We start from the raw sequence: 15,993 nt of genomic DNA on the forward strand, positions 1-15,993 counted from the left end.
TGAAGAGTGACTGCAAATGTGTATGAGGTTTCTTTTTGTAGTTTTGAAAATGATTTAAAATTGGATTATAGTGTATGTTGAGTTGTATACTTCAAACTGGCCAAATTTATGGTGTGTAAATTAAATCTCAGTAAAGAGATTTTCTCAAAGATATTGTAATGTTTATAAAGCCATGACCCACATAGTTCGGTCCCAGCCAAAATACCCAAGTTCACTGCAAACCAGTGGGAAAATGGGTGAAGGATGGATTATTCAATATAAGGTATTGAAAATATACAGTTGGATCCCTATCTCACACTTGTTATCAGAAACATTCTAGGGGCACCTGGGTGGCAGAGTTAAGTGTCCAACTCTTGGTTTCAGCTCAGGTCATGATCTCAGGGTGGTGAGACTGAGCCCTGCATGGGGCTCCACCCTCAGTGCAGAGTCTGCTTAAGATTCTCTCTCTCTCTCTCTCTCTCCCTCTGCCCCTTCATCCCTTTTTCTCTCTCTCTCTCTCCCTCCCCTTCTCGCTCTCAAATAAATAAATAAATCTTCAACTGAAAAAAAAGGGGGGGGGGCGCCTGGGTGGCTCAGTCAGTTAAACGGCTGCCTTCGGCTGAGGTCATGATCCCAGGGTCCTGGGATCGAGCCCCGCATCGGGCTCCCTGCTTGGCGGAGAGCCTCCTTCTCCCTCTCCCTCTGTCTGCCGCTCTGCCTACCTGTGCTCTCTCTCTCTCTGTCTCTCTGTTAAATAAATAAATAAAAATCTTTAAAAAAAAAAAAAGAAAAACATTCTAATGGGTCAAATATTAAATGTGAACAAATGAAACAACAAAAGAACTGAAAGTGGGAAAAATCTTTTTATCTTTAAGTGAGGAAGGCCTTTTAAAAACAATAAATTGAACTTCAAGAATGTTGGGTTTTTTTAATATTTTATTTATTTATTTGAGAGCAAGAGCATGAGAGAGAGAACACGAGAGAAAGAGAGAGTCTAAGTTGGGAGGGAAGGACAGAGGAAGAGGGAAAGGAAGAAGCAGACTCCCTGCTGAGCAGGGACCCCCCCCCCCCCCCCCCCCCCTTGACATGGAGCTCAGTCCCAGGAACCCAGGTCATGACCTGAGCCAAAGGCAGATGCTTAACCGACTAAGCCACCCAGGTGTCCCAGGAATGTTTTCATGATAAAAATATTTTTAAATGCTTTGAACAAAATGAAAAGGCAAACTGGGAAAAGCTATTTGCTGCTCATGTCATAAACTATGTACAGTATGTGTATATATATATATATATACACTTATATACTGATAAGAGAAAATCTCTTAGCTACCTGAAAAGGCTAGGTACAGAAAGTTGCATATATTGTGCGAACATGGGGAAGAAGGACACATAATAAACTAGCAACAGTGATTGCCTCCAGAGAGGGAAACTGCATGTCTGGAAGACTGGAAGGAGGGAGAAGAGATTTACCTTCATTGCATACACTTTTTTTAATTTTATAAATGTGCATGTTCTATCTATACCAAAAAAAGTAAATACTTAAAATACTTCTAAATACTCTAGACTATGCAAAATTAAAACAACTCAAGTCTTTTGTTTGTATTTTTCAAACACGGTGAAAGGGACCCACAAAACTCCAGAATATTTCTTTAAGTCTCTCTTTTCTCTTTCCCTTGTAATAGTCTCATAGTCCATTCTCTCTGGTTCTTCATCTTGTTTTTCACAAAACTCAGAACTGCCCCCCAAAAAATCTCCTTCCTTGTCCACAACCTTTTTGTGCCAAACACTATTCTAGATGATTGTAGAAGTCAATGACTAAGACAAAGTCTCTGACCCTCATGGAGATTACATCCCAGCAGATGGAGATATACAGTATTTTTAAAACACAATAAAGGTAATAATAATCTAATAAGTTAGAGGTGGTGAGTACAAGGAAGAAGAGAAAACAGTACAGCAGAATGGGGGAGCAGTCAGGAGGTATGAAAGGCAATTGCAATGTTAAATAGAGTGTAAGAACTGGCGTCAGGGAGAGGGTGGTATTTGAGCAGACTCACACAGGAAGATGAGAGAGTGAGACATGTCGACACGTTGGGGCAGAGAGTTCTAGACAGAGGGAAGAGACAGTATGAATGCCTTAAGGCAGAACATGTCTCACTCTCTCATCTGAATTCAGTCACTCTGAATTCCTTGGTGTTTCTCGAAGCGACTGGAGCTGGAGAGTGGGATGGAGAGAAGAGGAAGATGAAGTCAGAGAAGTAAGGAGGTTGGGTGTCCAATCAAGGAGAGTCTTGAAGACCATGTACCATAAGGCTTTTGACTTTTAAGTAAAATGAAGAACCATTACAGGGTGATGCCACTGTAGTTTTCCGTTATACCCTGCAGCCCTTTGTTATCCTAGTAAATTGAGTCCCAAGACTCGAGTGGCCACTTACCACCATGCTGTCGTCGCATCAGGCACCACATCATGTTGGTGTTCCGACGAGGATGGTTAATGGATAATCATTTTGAGTGCCTTTCAAAAATTCTAACTGGGTGGGAGGGGGGGTGGGGAGGGGAGGGTGCCTGGGGGGCTCAGTCAGTTATGCATCCAACTCTTGATTTGGGCTGGGGACCTGATCTCAGGGGTGTGAGATGGAGCCCTACTCTGAGCGTAGAGCCTGCTTAAGATTGTCGCTCCCCCCTCTGCCCCTCCTCTTGTCCCCTCCCTATCTAAAAAAAAAAAAAAAACTAACTGGGGATGCTTCCAGCATTTAGACTACAGCACAGACAATATTCTAATGCATTTGTCAATGAAAGGCAAACCATTTGTTCAATGAATGCATCTGTTTCAGTTGTGTTCATTTTTACCCTCTTTGAGCACATTTTTGCCTGGCTATTGGAAATATTAACATCCTTCCAAGCACATCTTTAAAATTTCTGCTTCTTCTACCCACCATAACCTGGACCTTACCACAGGCTTCTTTATAGACTGATCCCTGACTATGGGCATGTTTGTGTTTTCAGCATCCACCAGTGTCTGAGATGCCACTGCCCAAAGTGCCTCCTCTCCACATAATTTCAAGTCCCTTGTAGAACCAAATCCTGACCTTGGCTACAGGATCACATTCCTTGTCTCTTTTTATGAGTATCTCCTATGAGCATGTTCTTCTCTTTCAAATTCCTTCTCAAAACCTCCCTTAATCAGTTTTTTACAAGAAAAAGCTAGCAATTTAATCACTGTAGTTTGTTTTAACTGTGGCAGGGGTATGGATAGAATGTTCTTTACTTTTTTTTCATCTGGAACACCCTTGAAAGGGCTGGTATCTTTATGAGATCCTCTGGGCGTCTCAGAAAGTGCCTTAATCCCAGTTGAACAATGGGATCAGTAATTTTGAGTTTGTGCTATGTTAGAGCAGACAGTACACAGCAAAAATGTTCTCCTGGAGTTGAGGCGGGGGGAACGTGCAGGGAGAGACACTTGTGACATGGAGATTTGGTCAAGGATACAGAGCCTATATTTGGGCAAGTTGCCTCAGTTTTTCACTAATAAGATTTCTAGGAATCAGATTTATTTTGAACCACATGTGCACACTGTGCTTTTCTCAGTTTGTCATTCCTATGCTCTGGCAAATTTCTAGAACTAATTCCAAGATGTTGCAATCTCCTCGTGGGTATCATAAAACTGGTACAGTGTGCCTGGTTAATTTTCTGATGTGGCTGTCAAAAAGCAAGGAAACTCCATCTGATTTTTTTTCACATTTTATGATAATTTCCTTTGGGCAAGTACATGCCAGGCATATACATCAAGCGTTGTTGAGATTTCTTATTAAAGCACAAGTTCAGCCAACCAAAAAGTATTAATTCACACTGCCCTAAAACCATGTGTATACACTGTCCCATCCAAGGAGCTGCTAATCCTAAGGACCATTTAGCCTAGAAAATCAAGTGTCCCAGCCTATGCTACCCACCCCTTAGCTTATATACCAAATGTCATGCTAATAAATGATCCGTCATTCTCAGGATCCTATTTGTGGAGGGAGAAAAACCAAGTCCTATTAAATCATAGCTGAAGAGACCTGTTGTCTGCTTCCCTAGAAGCACGTGACACCATGCATGGTTTAATTTCACTCAGCTCTTTAACTGAGCCTTGGCGCTCACTGCTTAATGGTTCACCAGGGCATTGTATCCTGCAGATTTTAAATTAAAGTTTGAGACCCCCCTGCAGGACATACACAGTACTCCAATTAACACTAATTGGTTTTACACATGATTATCAAGTGAAAAACATGGTTTTCCTGAGAATGCCTCTTCTTTTCTCCAGCCTTAGGAAGCCCATAAATTCTAAGGGAACGATCATGGATGCACGCAAAGACTAGATATACCAATGTCTAGCATAGTGTTTATACTGGCAGAAAACTGGAAGGAAATATCTACAATGGAGAATCATGTACATAAAGGATAATGGAGAAAAATGCAACTTTTTTTAATGTTATGAATAATTTTTGACATGAGAAGATGCTCATGATATACTGTTAAGTGAAAAAAGTTGAAAAAATACAAGAGTGGCATAATATCTCTTTCCTCCACAGCATAGAAAGACCAGAAGGATGTGTGTATCAAAATGTAAATTATAATTATCTCTAGTGGTGAGAATAATGTTAATGTTTATCTTATTCATAAGCATTTCTAATTTTCTAAAAATAATGCATTATTTTTCAAAATCCGTCATTGACCCTACAGGAAAAAAAAAAAATGCAACAAGTGGCTTCATTTTGAAATCGTTTAAATCAATCCTTCATCTCCACCAACCCTTCTGTGGGGTACTGAGAACTCTCTATAAGTAGTAATGTGTTAATAGTTTCCAAGGGAATTATGAGAGTAAGCTGGGGTTTTATGCATGCGTGGGGGGGTGAGCACTGGAGTGAGTGACTGCAGATGCCCATTCTCGTGTTCATTTATGCCAAAACTCCCACCAAGGGTGCCCTTATGTCCCTGTGTTTCTCTTCCAGAGCCAAAGATGTTTGTCTTGCTCTATGTTACAAGTTTTGCCATTTGTGCCAGTGGACAGCCTCGGGGTAATCAGTTCAAAGGAGAGAGCTACTCCCCAAGATATATCTGTAGCATCCCTGGCTTACCGGGACCTCCAGGACCCCCTGGAGCAAATGGTTCCCCGGGGCCCCATGGTCGGATCGGCCTTCCAGGACGAGATGGTAGAGACGGCAGGAAAGGAGAGAAAGGTGAAAAGGGGGCTGCAGGTAATGAACAATGAAGTTCCCTAAACTCTGCTCCTCTGTGCTCAGTGGGGAGTCTGCTTGGGATTCTCTCTCTCTCTCTCTCCTCTCCCTCTGCCCCTCCCCCCGCTCATGCTCGCTCTGTCTCTCTCTCTCTCTCTCTCAAATAAATAAATACATCTTTAAAAATAAATGAATAAATAAACACCTCTGGTTCACCCCCACCTTAAATTGTTTCCGTTCTTTGTTGCCTTTTCTAATGAGAATTGCTCCTGGAATCCCTTCTCTACTTCACTTTCCTTAATCGTAATTAATACTGAGCCCTCACTATGCCTTAGATACTGCTCGAGAAACTCTTTACCTGCAACCTTATTTTATTGTAATGACAATTCTTTCAGTGATCCCATTTTACAGATGAGAACACAAAGCAATAACATGGTAAAATTAATTACTGAAGAGGGAAGTTCACTGCTGAGCTGGATTCAAACATTGATGCCCAAGACCACAGGGCAATCACAACTAGCAGGCAATGTCTGGATGTGCAAGGGCATGGATGGAGAGCAGACAGATGGACAAGGAAGGGAAATGGACAGACGAAGCAGAGGCAGGAATCAGGAACCAAAAGCACAGGTGCCATCCTGCTCTGCGCTAATATCCAGAGCAAAGTTACATAAAAGACTTCTAGATTTTACTTTTCAGAGATGAAATGACAATAGTACTGTATAGCCCACCTTTCCTGGCTCATCTCTTTCCCACCAGTCCTGTAACAGCTATAAAAAGTAGACTCTTATAGCTCTTTACGGCAACACAATTGCCCTCTACCACTTCAGTAATTTTTACTTTTTTCTCCACAAATAGGTTGGGCCAGGAAGATTGCCAGACCCTGCAATCCTCCAGAGTAAACCACATTGAAATTCTAGAGAAGCCGGGTTAATTCTAAAAGAGGAAGTGATTTGGCATCAATCTTTGAAAACAAGTTTCTGAGTGTAAAGCCTTGGACAAAAGATAGGAAGAGAAAAGTTAATCCATTCTAAGAAATAAGTCTCTGTCTAGTCATTGCACCTCATTTACTGGTGTTACGTGAAACAGTAGCACAATATATATGCAATTTACCGGATGATAATTCATTTCTGAATTTGTCATGCAGAAAATAGTTGGAAAATCGGTAGCTACCAAATGTGTATGAATATTGTTCAATATTAGATAAAAAAAACCTTTAGGTAAAGGTTCAGCATCTTATCTATTGTAACACTTATGAATATAACTTACTGCTGTGTCATGATCATGAATAGCCTTGAAATCCTGTAAGAACACCAGGATCAGAGTTACATATGACGAACATTTTTAGTTTACTGTGTCTGGAAGCAATAATGTAGTGCTTACCCAAGAAGGCAATGGAGTCCGTAGGATTTAGGCTCAAATCTTGGCTCCTTCAATTACTAACTTAGTATCCTTGGGCAAATAGCCGCTTTTAGCCTCAGTTCCCTCATTTGTAAATTGGAAGTAGTAAGGCTGATTGTGATGATTAGGCACAATAATACATGCAAAACACTTGGTAGAAAAGCTGACATGTGGTAAGCACTCAGGAAATGTTAGCTGTCATTACATACCACACAGTGCTCTGCAAACATGAGTCATAGCTAAGTTCCTGAATATCCAAAGTCATATAATAAACTAGAAATGAGTGATGGGTTTCATGAGGTAGTTCTAGTGTCATTTAAAAATAGGTATGCGGCTATGCATTCAGATTAAATTGAATGTTCATAATTGCTACAGTTTTAACCATAAGAGGCTGGCTACAGCCCCATATTCGTCTATCCACCCATGCATTATTCTTCAACAAGCTTCTTGTGTACATATTGCTATCTGGTATTATTCTACACCAGTGTTTCTCAACCTCCACCCTAATGACATTTGGGGTCAAATAATTAGTTATGTGGGATGGCTATCCTGTGCATTGTAGGACACTTAACAGCGTCCCACTAGATGCCAGCGGCATCCCCACCACCAAAGACAACAAAAATGTCCCCAGACTTTGCCAAACATCCCTTGGTTGGCAGTGTAAAATTGTCCATGGTTGATTTTACTGTTCTAGACAACGAGAACACAAACATGGATAAGACATTGTCCTTGCCTTGATAAACAAACATGGGGGTGTGGGAGGCCAATATAGAAACATATAATATTCATCATCATCATCATCATAGCCATTTGTTAAGAACTGTGTCAGGAATTTTACATTTAGTACTTAATGTCTACCATAACCCTGTTAGAAGTCTTTATAATCAACAATAATGTTACAGTGAAAATATTTAAATTAAAAAATAAAATGACTCCCCAACCTGAGATGACTTAAATCCGATATACACAAATACACATATAAGGATCTGTAACAGCCAAGAAAGGTAGGAATGCCTTTGTGATCAATGAAGAAAAATACATCCCATTTACAGACAACAGTAACGGAGCTCTGCAGCTTTAGGGACAAGCTTTCAATGCAGCTGGAACTGGACACAACATGGGTGGTAGCCTTTGATTCTTCTGTCCCCTTGAATGACACCACATATGTTTTCTCATTCATGTACCTTGGTAAACATGCCAATTACATGCATCCAACCAAGTGCAAACAGAATCAAGCATAGTTTTGTCCAACTTCTCTACTTTAAATTACAAGTACAGAACTTGTTATACCAAATTAGAAATTTTCTGTTAAAAATATCTGCTTCCCTCACTGGTCTGTAGCAATTACTCTTGTAGCATAATCTCACCATTTAACTTAATCTGAATGCACAACCCTATAGATATCTTCAAATAACACTAGAACCACCTCATGAAACAGATCATTCTAGTTTATCATATGGCTTTAGATAGTCACGAACTTAGCTATGACCTATATTTGCAGATCACAGTGTAATACATAGTAACAGCTAGCTTGAGGGTGGAACAGGTGTCATTCATGTCAAGGTCCCACTCAGCCCATAGCATAGTGCCTGGCATTTAGTCAGGCACTATGGGTCAATCAATATTACATGATTTAGATATAGGTATGCATGCACACATAAATCCATGGATGGATGGATGGATGGATGGATGGATAGATGGGAGAAAGAAATAACATTGAAGAAGAAATCTTTGTAAGCCCATTTCCTAGAGAACTAAGAAGAAATCCTTAGTCAGCACCTAAGTGTAGACTAACCACTATTCCATAATTCTCCTCTCTACCCGAGCATATGTCTAACTGAATAGGAAGAGGGAGAGTGATGTATCCCTTCTTTCCATTATTCATTAATTGTCCCTTATCACAGGTGTAAATCCTTCATGCAAACAGGAAGAATTACTTCAAATTATAGTTAATCCTTGATTATCTAATTCAATAACCATAGAAAATCCAAATGCTGAGATTGGACTTAAATCCAATTCTTCATATTACAAGTGGAGTATTTGAAACACAGACAAGAAGTGACCTGCCAAAAGTCATAGAGGCAGGAGGACTGGAGTACATAAAGAAATTTAATAGTTGAAATTGTTGCTGATGTCAAAAAGTTTTTTTATTAATATGTCAAAATCACTCGTGGAGACAGCAAAAGTTAAGCTCCTATTGAAAATAAAAATAACAATTTAGAAGTTGTGGTCCTCGATTCACAAGTACATTCAACAGTAAAATAGTATTCATATTTTATTTCTACCAAAAAGAAGCAAAAGATCAGACTATTATGGCCTTATTTCAAGAAATATACCAGAGTATATTCTGGCTGGGACCAGTGGAATTTCAACTTCACAACAAAAGCCACCTAGAGCTTGAGGACAGTTCTGTGATCAGTAATAACACTGATCCCATCACACACAAAAAAAAGGTTTCATTCATTATTAGAATCTTCTGTGCATCACAAATTGTTAAACAGCCTCTTTCCGGAATTATTAAAGCAAAATTCTGTATGTTTTAAGGGTAAAGCATTAATTCTCCTCAAATTTACATTATCCAGAACATTTCATTCCTACATTTGCCAAATCACTGAAAAATAATTAAGCTCATACACTGATATACATGTAATATTCAAATAAAAGAATATTTTCTTTTATTTGAGCACTATCAAGATAAAAAGGCTTAGCTTAATAAAATTCCTGAGAACAAATACATAGTTAAGAGTGAAACTACACAGTATATCAGTAATATATTTTCCCTGACTACAAAAGTACATCACAAATTTCCAATAATTTGGATATTTTTTGAGGATATATCATTATACAAACATTATTTATGGAATGGATTTAACCATAAAAATTAAATGACATTTTCATGCTTTGTTATTATATATATATATATATATATATATATATATATATGGTTTAAAAATTAAATAAATGTTGCTTATCCCTTTCAACCAATGATCACAATTTCTCTTCATTTAGCCTATGGTTGATCTGTAGTTATAAAGATTTGGACAAACAAAAAATATTTCACTGTGGTGATTTTGAATTTGTTGAAATCCTTTCACAGATATTATGTCTTTTCTATATATAAGGAGACCCAGAGAAATTAAGGGACTTGCCTAAAATGATACAACCATTTAGCTGCAGAGCCAAACAGAATTTAGGATTCTTGATTCCAGCCCCACAGGTAAGAGGCACTTTGATGAAGGGGAAGCATCATTACACTAGATTCCAGTCCTAGCCTTGCTTCAGAAGCGAGTTTCTTCACCTTTCTGGGACTGTTTTTGTCCTCCAAAAAAGAACTACGACATAGTGGTGGCCATCACTGTTGTTTGGTTATTGTAGCATATTGGGCCCTCACTATGTGCCAGGTGCACTTTACAAGGTACACTCTAGCCCCTGACCCAGAGGGATGCTCAGTCTCCAGAGTCAGGCAGGCATGAGTTCAGGTCACAGCTCCGTCACTTACTAGCTATTTTCTTGAGCAAACTAACTTCTCTGCCACTCATTCTCCCCATCTGCAATGAAAACAATAACAATTTCCTAATCCATAAAGTTGTTTCAAGACCTAAAGAAGACAATGCCTGTGAATAAAGTGCTATCCCTGGTACATAGTAAATGTTGAATAAATACAAGCTAATCTAATTTTCATTAATCCTTGTATTATTAATACCGATAGAAGTAGGAGGGGGCATAAGACAAAATAGCCTCTAAGGATTCATCTGGTTCTGTCTGCCCCCATGACCTCACTCTGGGGAATAATATCATTATGCTCATTGAATTTCTCCTGTAGTGACAAATACTGTATGTGACTGATTTTGTTGCAAATGATCCATCATCAAAACAGCATTTAAATGATTTCTCATGTGCTCAGGAAAACTAACCTGAAATTCTGATGAAAATTTTATATTTCTGTTTTAATGCATCAGTGATTTTTTTTTTAAAGATGCATTAGTATTTAGTAGTGTACTGTTGAAAGTTGATTGGAGAAACACATTTAGGGTGTGCTGGCACTATGTGGGGCATGCTATTTGTGACTGTATATTTGGAGGAACCATTAATTAAACTGTAAACTCTTTTTAAAGGTTTGAGAGGTAAGACTGGACCCCTGGGCCTTGCTGGAGAGAAAGGGGACCAAGGAGAGACTGGGAAGAAAGGACCCATGGGACCAGAGGGAGAAAAAGGAGAAGTCGGTCCAGTTGGGCCTCCCGGAGCAAAGGGGGACAGAGGAGAGCAAGGGGACCCAGGGCTGCCCGGAGTTTGTAGATGTGGAAGCATTGTACTCAAATCTGCCTTTTCTGTTGGCATCACGACCAGCTACCCAGAAGAAAGGCTACCGATTATATTTAACAAGGTCCTCTTCAATGAGGGAGAGCATTACAACCCTGCGACAGGGAAGTTCATCTGTGCCTTCCCAGGGATCTATTACTTTTCTTATGATATCACATTGGCAAATAAGCATCTGGCAATCGGGCTGGTCCACAATGGGCAGTACCGGATAAAGACCTTCGACGCCAACACAGGGAACCATGACGTGGCTTCGGGGTCCACGGTCATCTATCTGCAGCCAGAAGATGAAGTCTGGCTGGAGATCTTCTTCACTGACCAGAATGGCCTCTTCTCAGACCCAGGTTGGGCAGACAGCTTGTTCTCTGGATTTCTCCTATATGTTGACACAGATTATCTAGATTCCATATCAGAAGATGATGAGCTGTGATCTGGACTCATGTCCTGAATGTTCCAAGATTCTTGTGGCAGACACTTTGATCTAATCTGGGGCCCTGGAAGGTGCAGCAAGCAGAAACGAGATCCAAAGAGACTCCCACTCAGATTCCAAAGCACTTACAGAGAACTCTAGCAGCATCTATTAAAACAAGATGAACCACCAAATGGTTGAAACCACACCAAAATGAATTCTATAAAACAATAACCCCAGATAAGAATCCTCTCGAAAGCAATGTTCATAAATATTTAAAGAAATTAAAGACAATGTTAACAAATTTTCTATTAAATTCCCTGAGTGATAAAATCAGCTGGCAATGATACTGTCTCATTAAATCTTCATAAAATTACATTTTTGCTTGCTACTTAAGAGAATCATAACACCCTAGACAAGGTCTTTAACAATTCTCAGCAGTCAAAAGCTAGAGGTAAGAGATACTGAGTAATTTCAGGCAAGCTAAAGTGAAGTGATAACTTCCTTTGTTTTATTATTTGTTCCTTCACACTCGTATATGTATTCACTCAACAACTCTTTAGTAGGCCTCTGTGACCCAGACACTGTGGTGGTGGGTCAGATTTAATAGTGAGTTAAAACAAAATCTCTACGTTCATACAGGCTGGTGTCGGATGAGCATACCATCAAATTCAGTGAGATGAGCACCTGACAGACTGACTCGAAGCTGGACGCACATGGGAGCTGCTCTATCCTGGAGAAGGGGGCCAGAGAAACTTTCACACATGGAAAAACGCTAAGCATTCTAAGTGGTGTGTGTTTAAGGAGGTGGGAGGAATACAAGGGAAACATGAATCAGCAGCTGTATTCACCCCATCTCACCCTCAAAACACCACTGGTATTTGCCATCAGAAAGGGGTAAAAAACTCAGAGTTAGAGGGGGCCCCGGGAGGGGTAATAGAAATGAAGAAAAACAAGTTACTGAGATCAGCCAGGAGGGCATTCTCCTAAATCCTTTAGCTTGACAGTTTCCCAAGACAATAATTATTCCTCTTAGCTTGCGCACAAATGAGGGCACTACTTTACATTGTCAGGAGGCATTATTTCTCACGGATTTCCAAGGTATTGAATTCAAGTAAAGTGAAACATACGTCCACTGATTTACAGTGAACTGATGGGGGTGAACGGGAGGAGGAGGGAGAGAGACCAGACGTCTGAGCAAAACACTGTCCCTTCCAAGCCTCAAGGCTCCCGCAGTCCAGCCATCTCTCGGGATGGGCATCTGGTTCCCCACTGCAACACAGTTCCTCACCGTTCCATCCCAGTTAGGATTCCCTCCCATCTGCCACCTCCTTAGCTGACAGTCGTAGGATTCCCTTACTCTCTTCCTTTTTGATGGCTTCTAATCCTCCTTCCATGTGTTCTCCCTTGGCCCATTCATTTGATAAATACTTTTATGCCTCCTCTGTGTGAGTCACCACAGGTTTCTGTGATGGTGGAGGAACACCAAGGTGAACACGGCACAGCCCCTGCCACCCAATTTCTAAGGACACAAGAAAGGAAATGACATGTATACACATACACAGAATACCAAGAATTCTGGAAATGAGCAGGCTAAAATATGCTAAGTGTTAAACTGGACATAGAGACAAATGCTCTGGAAGAAATGCTGAGAGGAACAGGTTTACTCTAAAATTGAGGGGTGAGAGAGGAGGGCTTGGGAAATTTCCTCTGCCCCCTGCGCCTTCCATGGTAGGTGGGACGTAGAGTGGCCAAATTGGGGACAGAGGTAACAGGGACAAAGCATGAAAGTAAGAACAGAGACCCAGAAGAGCCTCAAATGCCAGCCTGACAAATGTGGACTTCATTTATGAGGAACCATGGAGCACCTGTGTGCCCCAGAGGTGGGGACTGCCATGATCAGAGGTGACATTGGCAGTGATTAAGTAGCAGCATGTAAGGGCAATGCTCACTTCTCCCATCTACAGACCTATCTCCCATCATCTTCTTCTGCCTGCCATGCTTTGCCCATTGGTTGCTCTCCTCTGGAGTCGGGACACAGGTCTGGAAGGCCAAGAGAAACGAAAGTAGAAAAGAAGAGAAAGCAAAGGTGGTTTGAGATAGTCACCTGCTTCTACATAATAGCTGGACCTGGAAGGCCAGGCTACAGAGTGTAAAAAAAAAAAAACAGCCAACAGCAGAAGCTCATCTGGGGAACATGAAAATATGGGCCCTTTGAAGACCATGGGATTTGCTGGAGAAACTCGAAATGGAGGAGTTTTGTAGACAGTCATGACCCACAAGATTATTGTGTATTTTAAATTTTTTTCTGATCATGATCCATTCATGCATTCATTTTGTGGACATTGTTTACTTATCTTTTAAATGTTTCTTTCATTACAAAGCCTATTTTGAGTAGCCTTTTTAAACTCGTGCTTCTTCAGCTGGTTCTAGGCCCAAAAATGAATTTTATTTTGAAATATCTGGTGGGCTGGTGATGGGGACCAGAGAGCTAAAGTGAGAAAGGAAAGACTATTTTGGTATTAAAAGGATAAACTCCTTAAGCAAACATAGGTGTCTTTTATTCCTCAAAAAAGAAATGACAGATACCATTTATCCACATTTATGGGTATTTGTGTAAAAAAAATAGATGACTGATTTTGGTTTAAAAAAATTCTAAGTCTCACTCCAATCATTCTTTGAAAGGGCTGACTTGTAATGAATATATATTAAGAGAGATTTATTAACTATATAACATCTTGTTCCAGAAAGAATTTAGAGTCACTTGCAAAGATAGATAAAACACAGAAAGAATGCATTAGTCAGAATCAGGTGAGAATAAAAGAGCAAAACAAATTTTTTTTAAAAAGTGAGACCAACACAAAACATGTGTGTGCCTGTGTCGCACAATTTCAGGACACGTGTGTTTCCTTGTACCTGTGCATGCAAAAGGGCATTCCCAGGTCATTCATCATTGTGAATGATGTTGTTTGTGGTGATAAGAACGTTCTATAAACTCTGAATATACTTCTTCTCTGCCACCCTATGAAAAAAGATCATGGACATAAAAATATTTCAGAAATCGGCTAACGTGTTGTCTCATACCTTCTTCTCTCTCGCCTTCTGTAGCCTCCACTTCCAGCAAACAACATCCACACCCACCCTGTCACCAAAGCCAAACCTAAGGGACATTGTGGATGTTGCTGTTCCCTTCCCCGCTGGATTTTGTTCAGTATAAAATCCTTAATGGTTCCAGCTCTTACATGTACAGTTCTGAGTCATTGCATCTTTCCATCCCCAGTGCCAAGGTTTCGTTTGTATACTCATTGTTACTTCCCCGGACGAGTAAAAACTTTCTAACTGACCCTCTGCCTCCAGATGCAACCCTCCAATCCATTCTCCACAAATACAGATATGATCGTGTCAATCCACAGCTTAAAGGCTAGCAATGGCCCTCCAATCCCTGTAGTACGAAAGGGGGCTGGAACTTTTGGGCACTTTGCTAATCTGGTATTCATTCCGCATCTTTTTTCTGGTATCCATACCTAATTTCCTTCTGAAGGACCACCCTCCTTTACATGCTAAGTCTTTGAGTTTCTAAATGGAATTGACTCGTATACTATATAAATCCCTGGCCTGAACAATCAGAGCATAGCTTTCCACTCACCAATATAATTGGTTCAGGCGACTCAGTCAGAGACTGAGACTTTATTGGGACTTCTCTAAGAGAGAATCACATTCTTTCCCACTGGACTTGAGCCTGTGAGCCTCTATGAGCTATCTTACCGTCACAGAACATAATGGACCGAGATAGAGAGTCACTTCAAACATTAGACATGCCTGTAGCCAGTCTTCCCTTGGACTTGTCATTTATGGTAGCCATTCCATTCCCTTTTTACCAAGCCCTTTTGAGGTGGGTATTCAAGCACTTGCAGAAGATATCCTACCTAATATTAATACAAACATCCTTTAGCAAGGCACATTAGGCCCTTTGGGATCTAGCCCCTGCTTACTTTATAGTCACATTGCCAAAAGTCACCACATGAAACCTATAATCCAAGTGAATGCAAGATACCCACAGTTCTAGGATGCCTTGTTCCTGTGTGCCTCAGAGCCTTTGCACACACTGTTTCATTTGCTCATCATGCCATTGCTGTCTTGTCTGCCTGCCTGGCTCACCTTTTAAGACTCAGCTAGGAAGTTTCTTCATTTTCTCTAATATTCCTCTTCCCCTGTGCCCAAGAGGAATTATAGGTGACCTCATACATCTTCCTAATGATCTGGGAACTAGTGCAATTACAATAGCCATAGTGAACAATTGGCACTATTTCGAATGCTTTACGTGGATTAGCTCACTTGGTCCTTACAGCAATTATTCTCTCTATTTTACAGATGAGGAAACTGAGAGACAGAAAAGATAAGAAATATGTTATCTAAATAGGGTCACAAAGACCCAGGCAGTTGAACCCCGGAGTCCGCTCTTAATCATCATGCCGGGTCCTTCTCCTATTACACACCCATTCCACAGTTGTGCGTCACTGCGTTGCCCATATATTTCTTTTTTTTTAAGATTTTATTTATTTATTTAAGAGAGAGACAGACAGACAGAGAGCCAGCACGAGTGAGGGGAGGGGCAGAGGGGGAAGGAGAGAATCTCAAGCAGACTCCACACTGAGCACAGAGCCTGACGTGGGGCTCAAT

At 40.5% G+C, this 15,993-nt stretch overlaps 1 protein-coding gene across 7 annotated transcripts in view; it reads left to right on the top strand.

Moving 5' to 3' along the window:
- Positions 1 to 14,373, top strand: part of C1QTNF7 (C1q and TNF related 7) — a 102,457-nt gene extending 88,084 nt beyond the window's left edge. For all 7 annotated transcript variants that reach the window (XM_073891452.1, XM_073891453.1, XM_073891448.1 and 4 more), the window contains 2 exons: positions 4,965 to 5,210; positions 10,703 to 14,373. In XM_073891452.1, coding sequence (XP_073747553.1) covers positions 4,973 to 5,210; positions 10,703 to 11,334 — 870 coding nt within the window. In that variant the 5' untranslated portion in view covers positions 4,965 to 4,972 and the 3' untranslated portion in view covers positions 11,335 to 14,373. The remainder of the gene's footprint in view (positions 1 to 4,964; positions 5,211 to 10,702) is intronic.
- Positions 14,374 to 15,993: the final 1,620 nt, after the last annotated feature.

This window comes from Callorhinus ursinus, unplaced genomic scaffold, assembly GCF_003265705.2.
Source record: "Callorhinus ursinus isolate GAN/ISIS: 27379988/994484 unplaced genomic scaffold, GSC_fseal_2.0 scaffold4, whole genome shotgun sequence".
Taxonomy (NCBI): domain Eukaryota; kingdom Metazoa; phylum Chordata; class Mammalia; order Carnivora; family Otariidae; genus Callorhinus; species Callorhinus ursinus.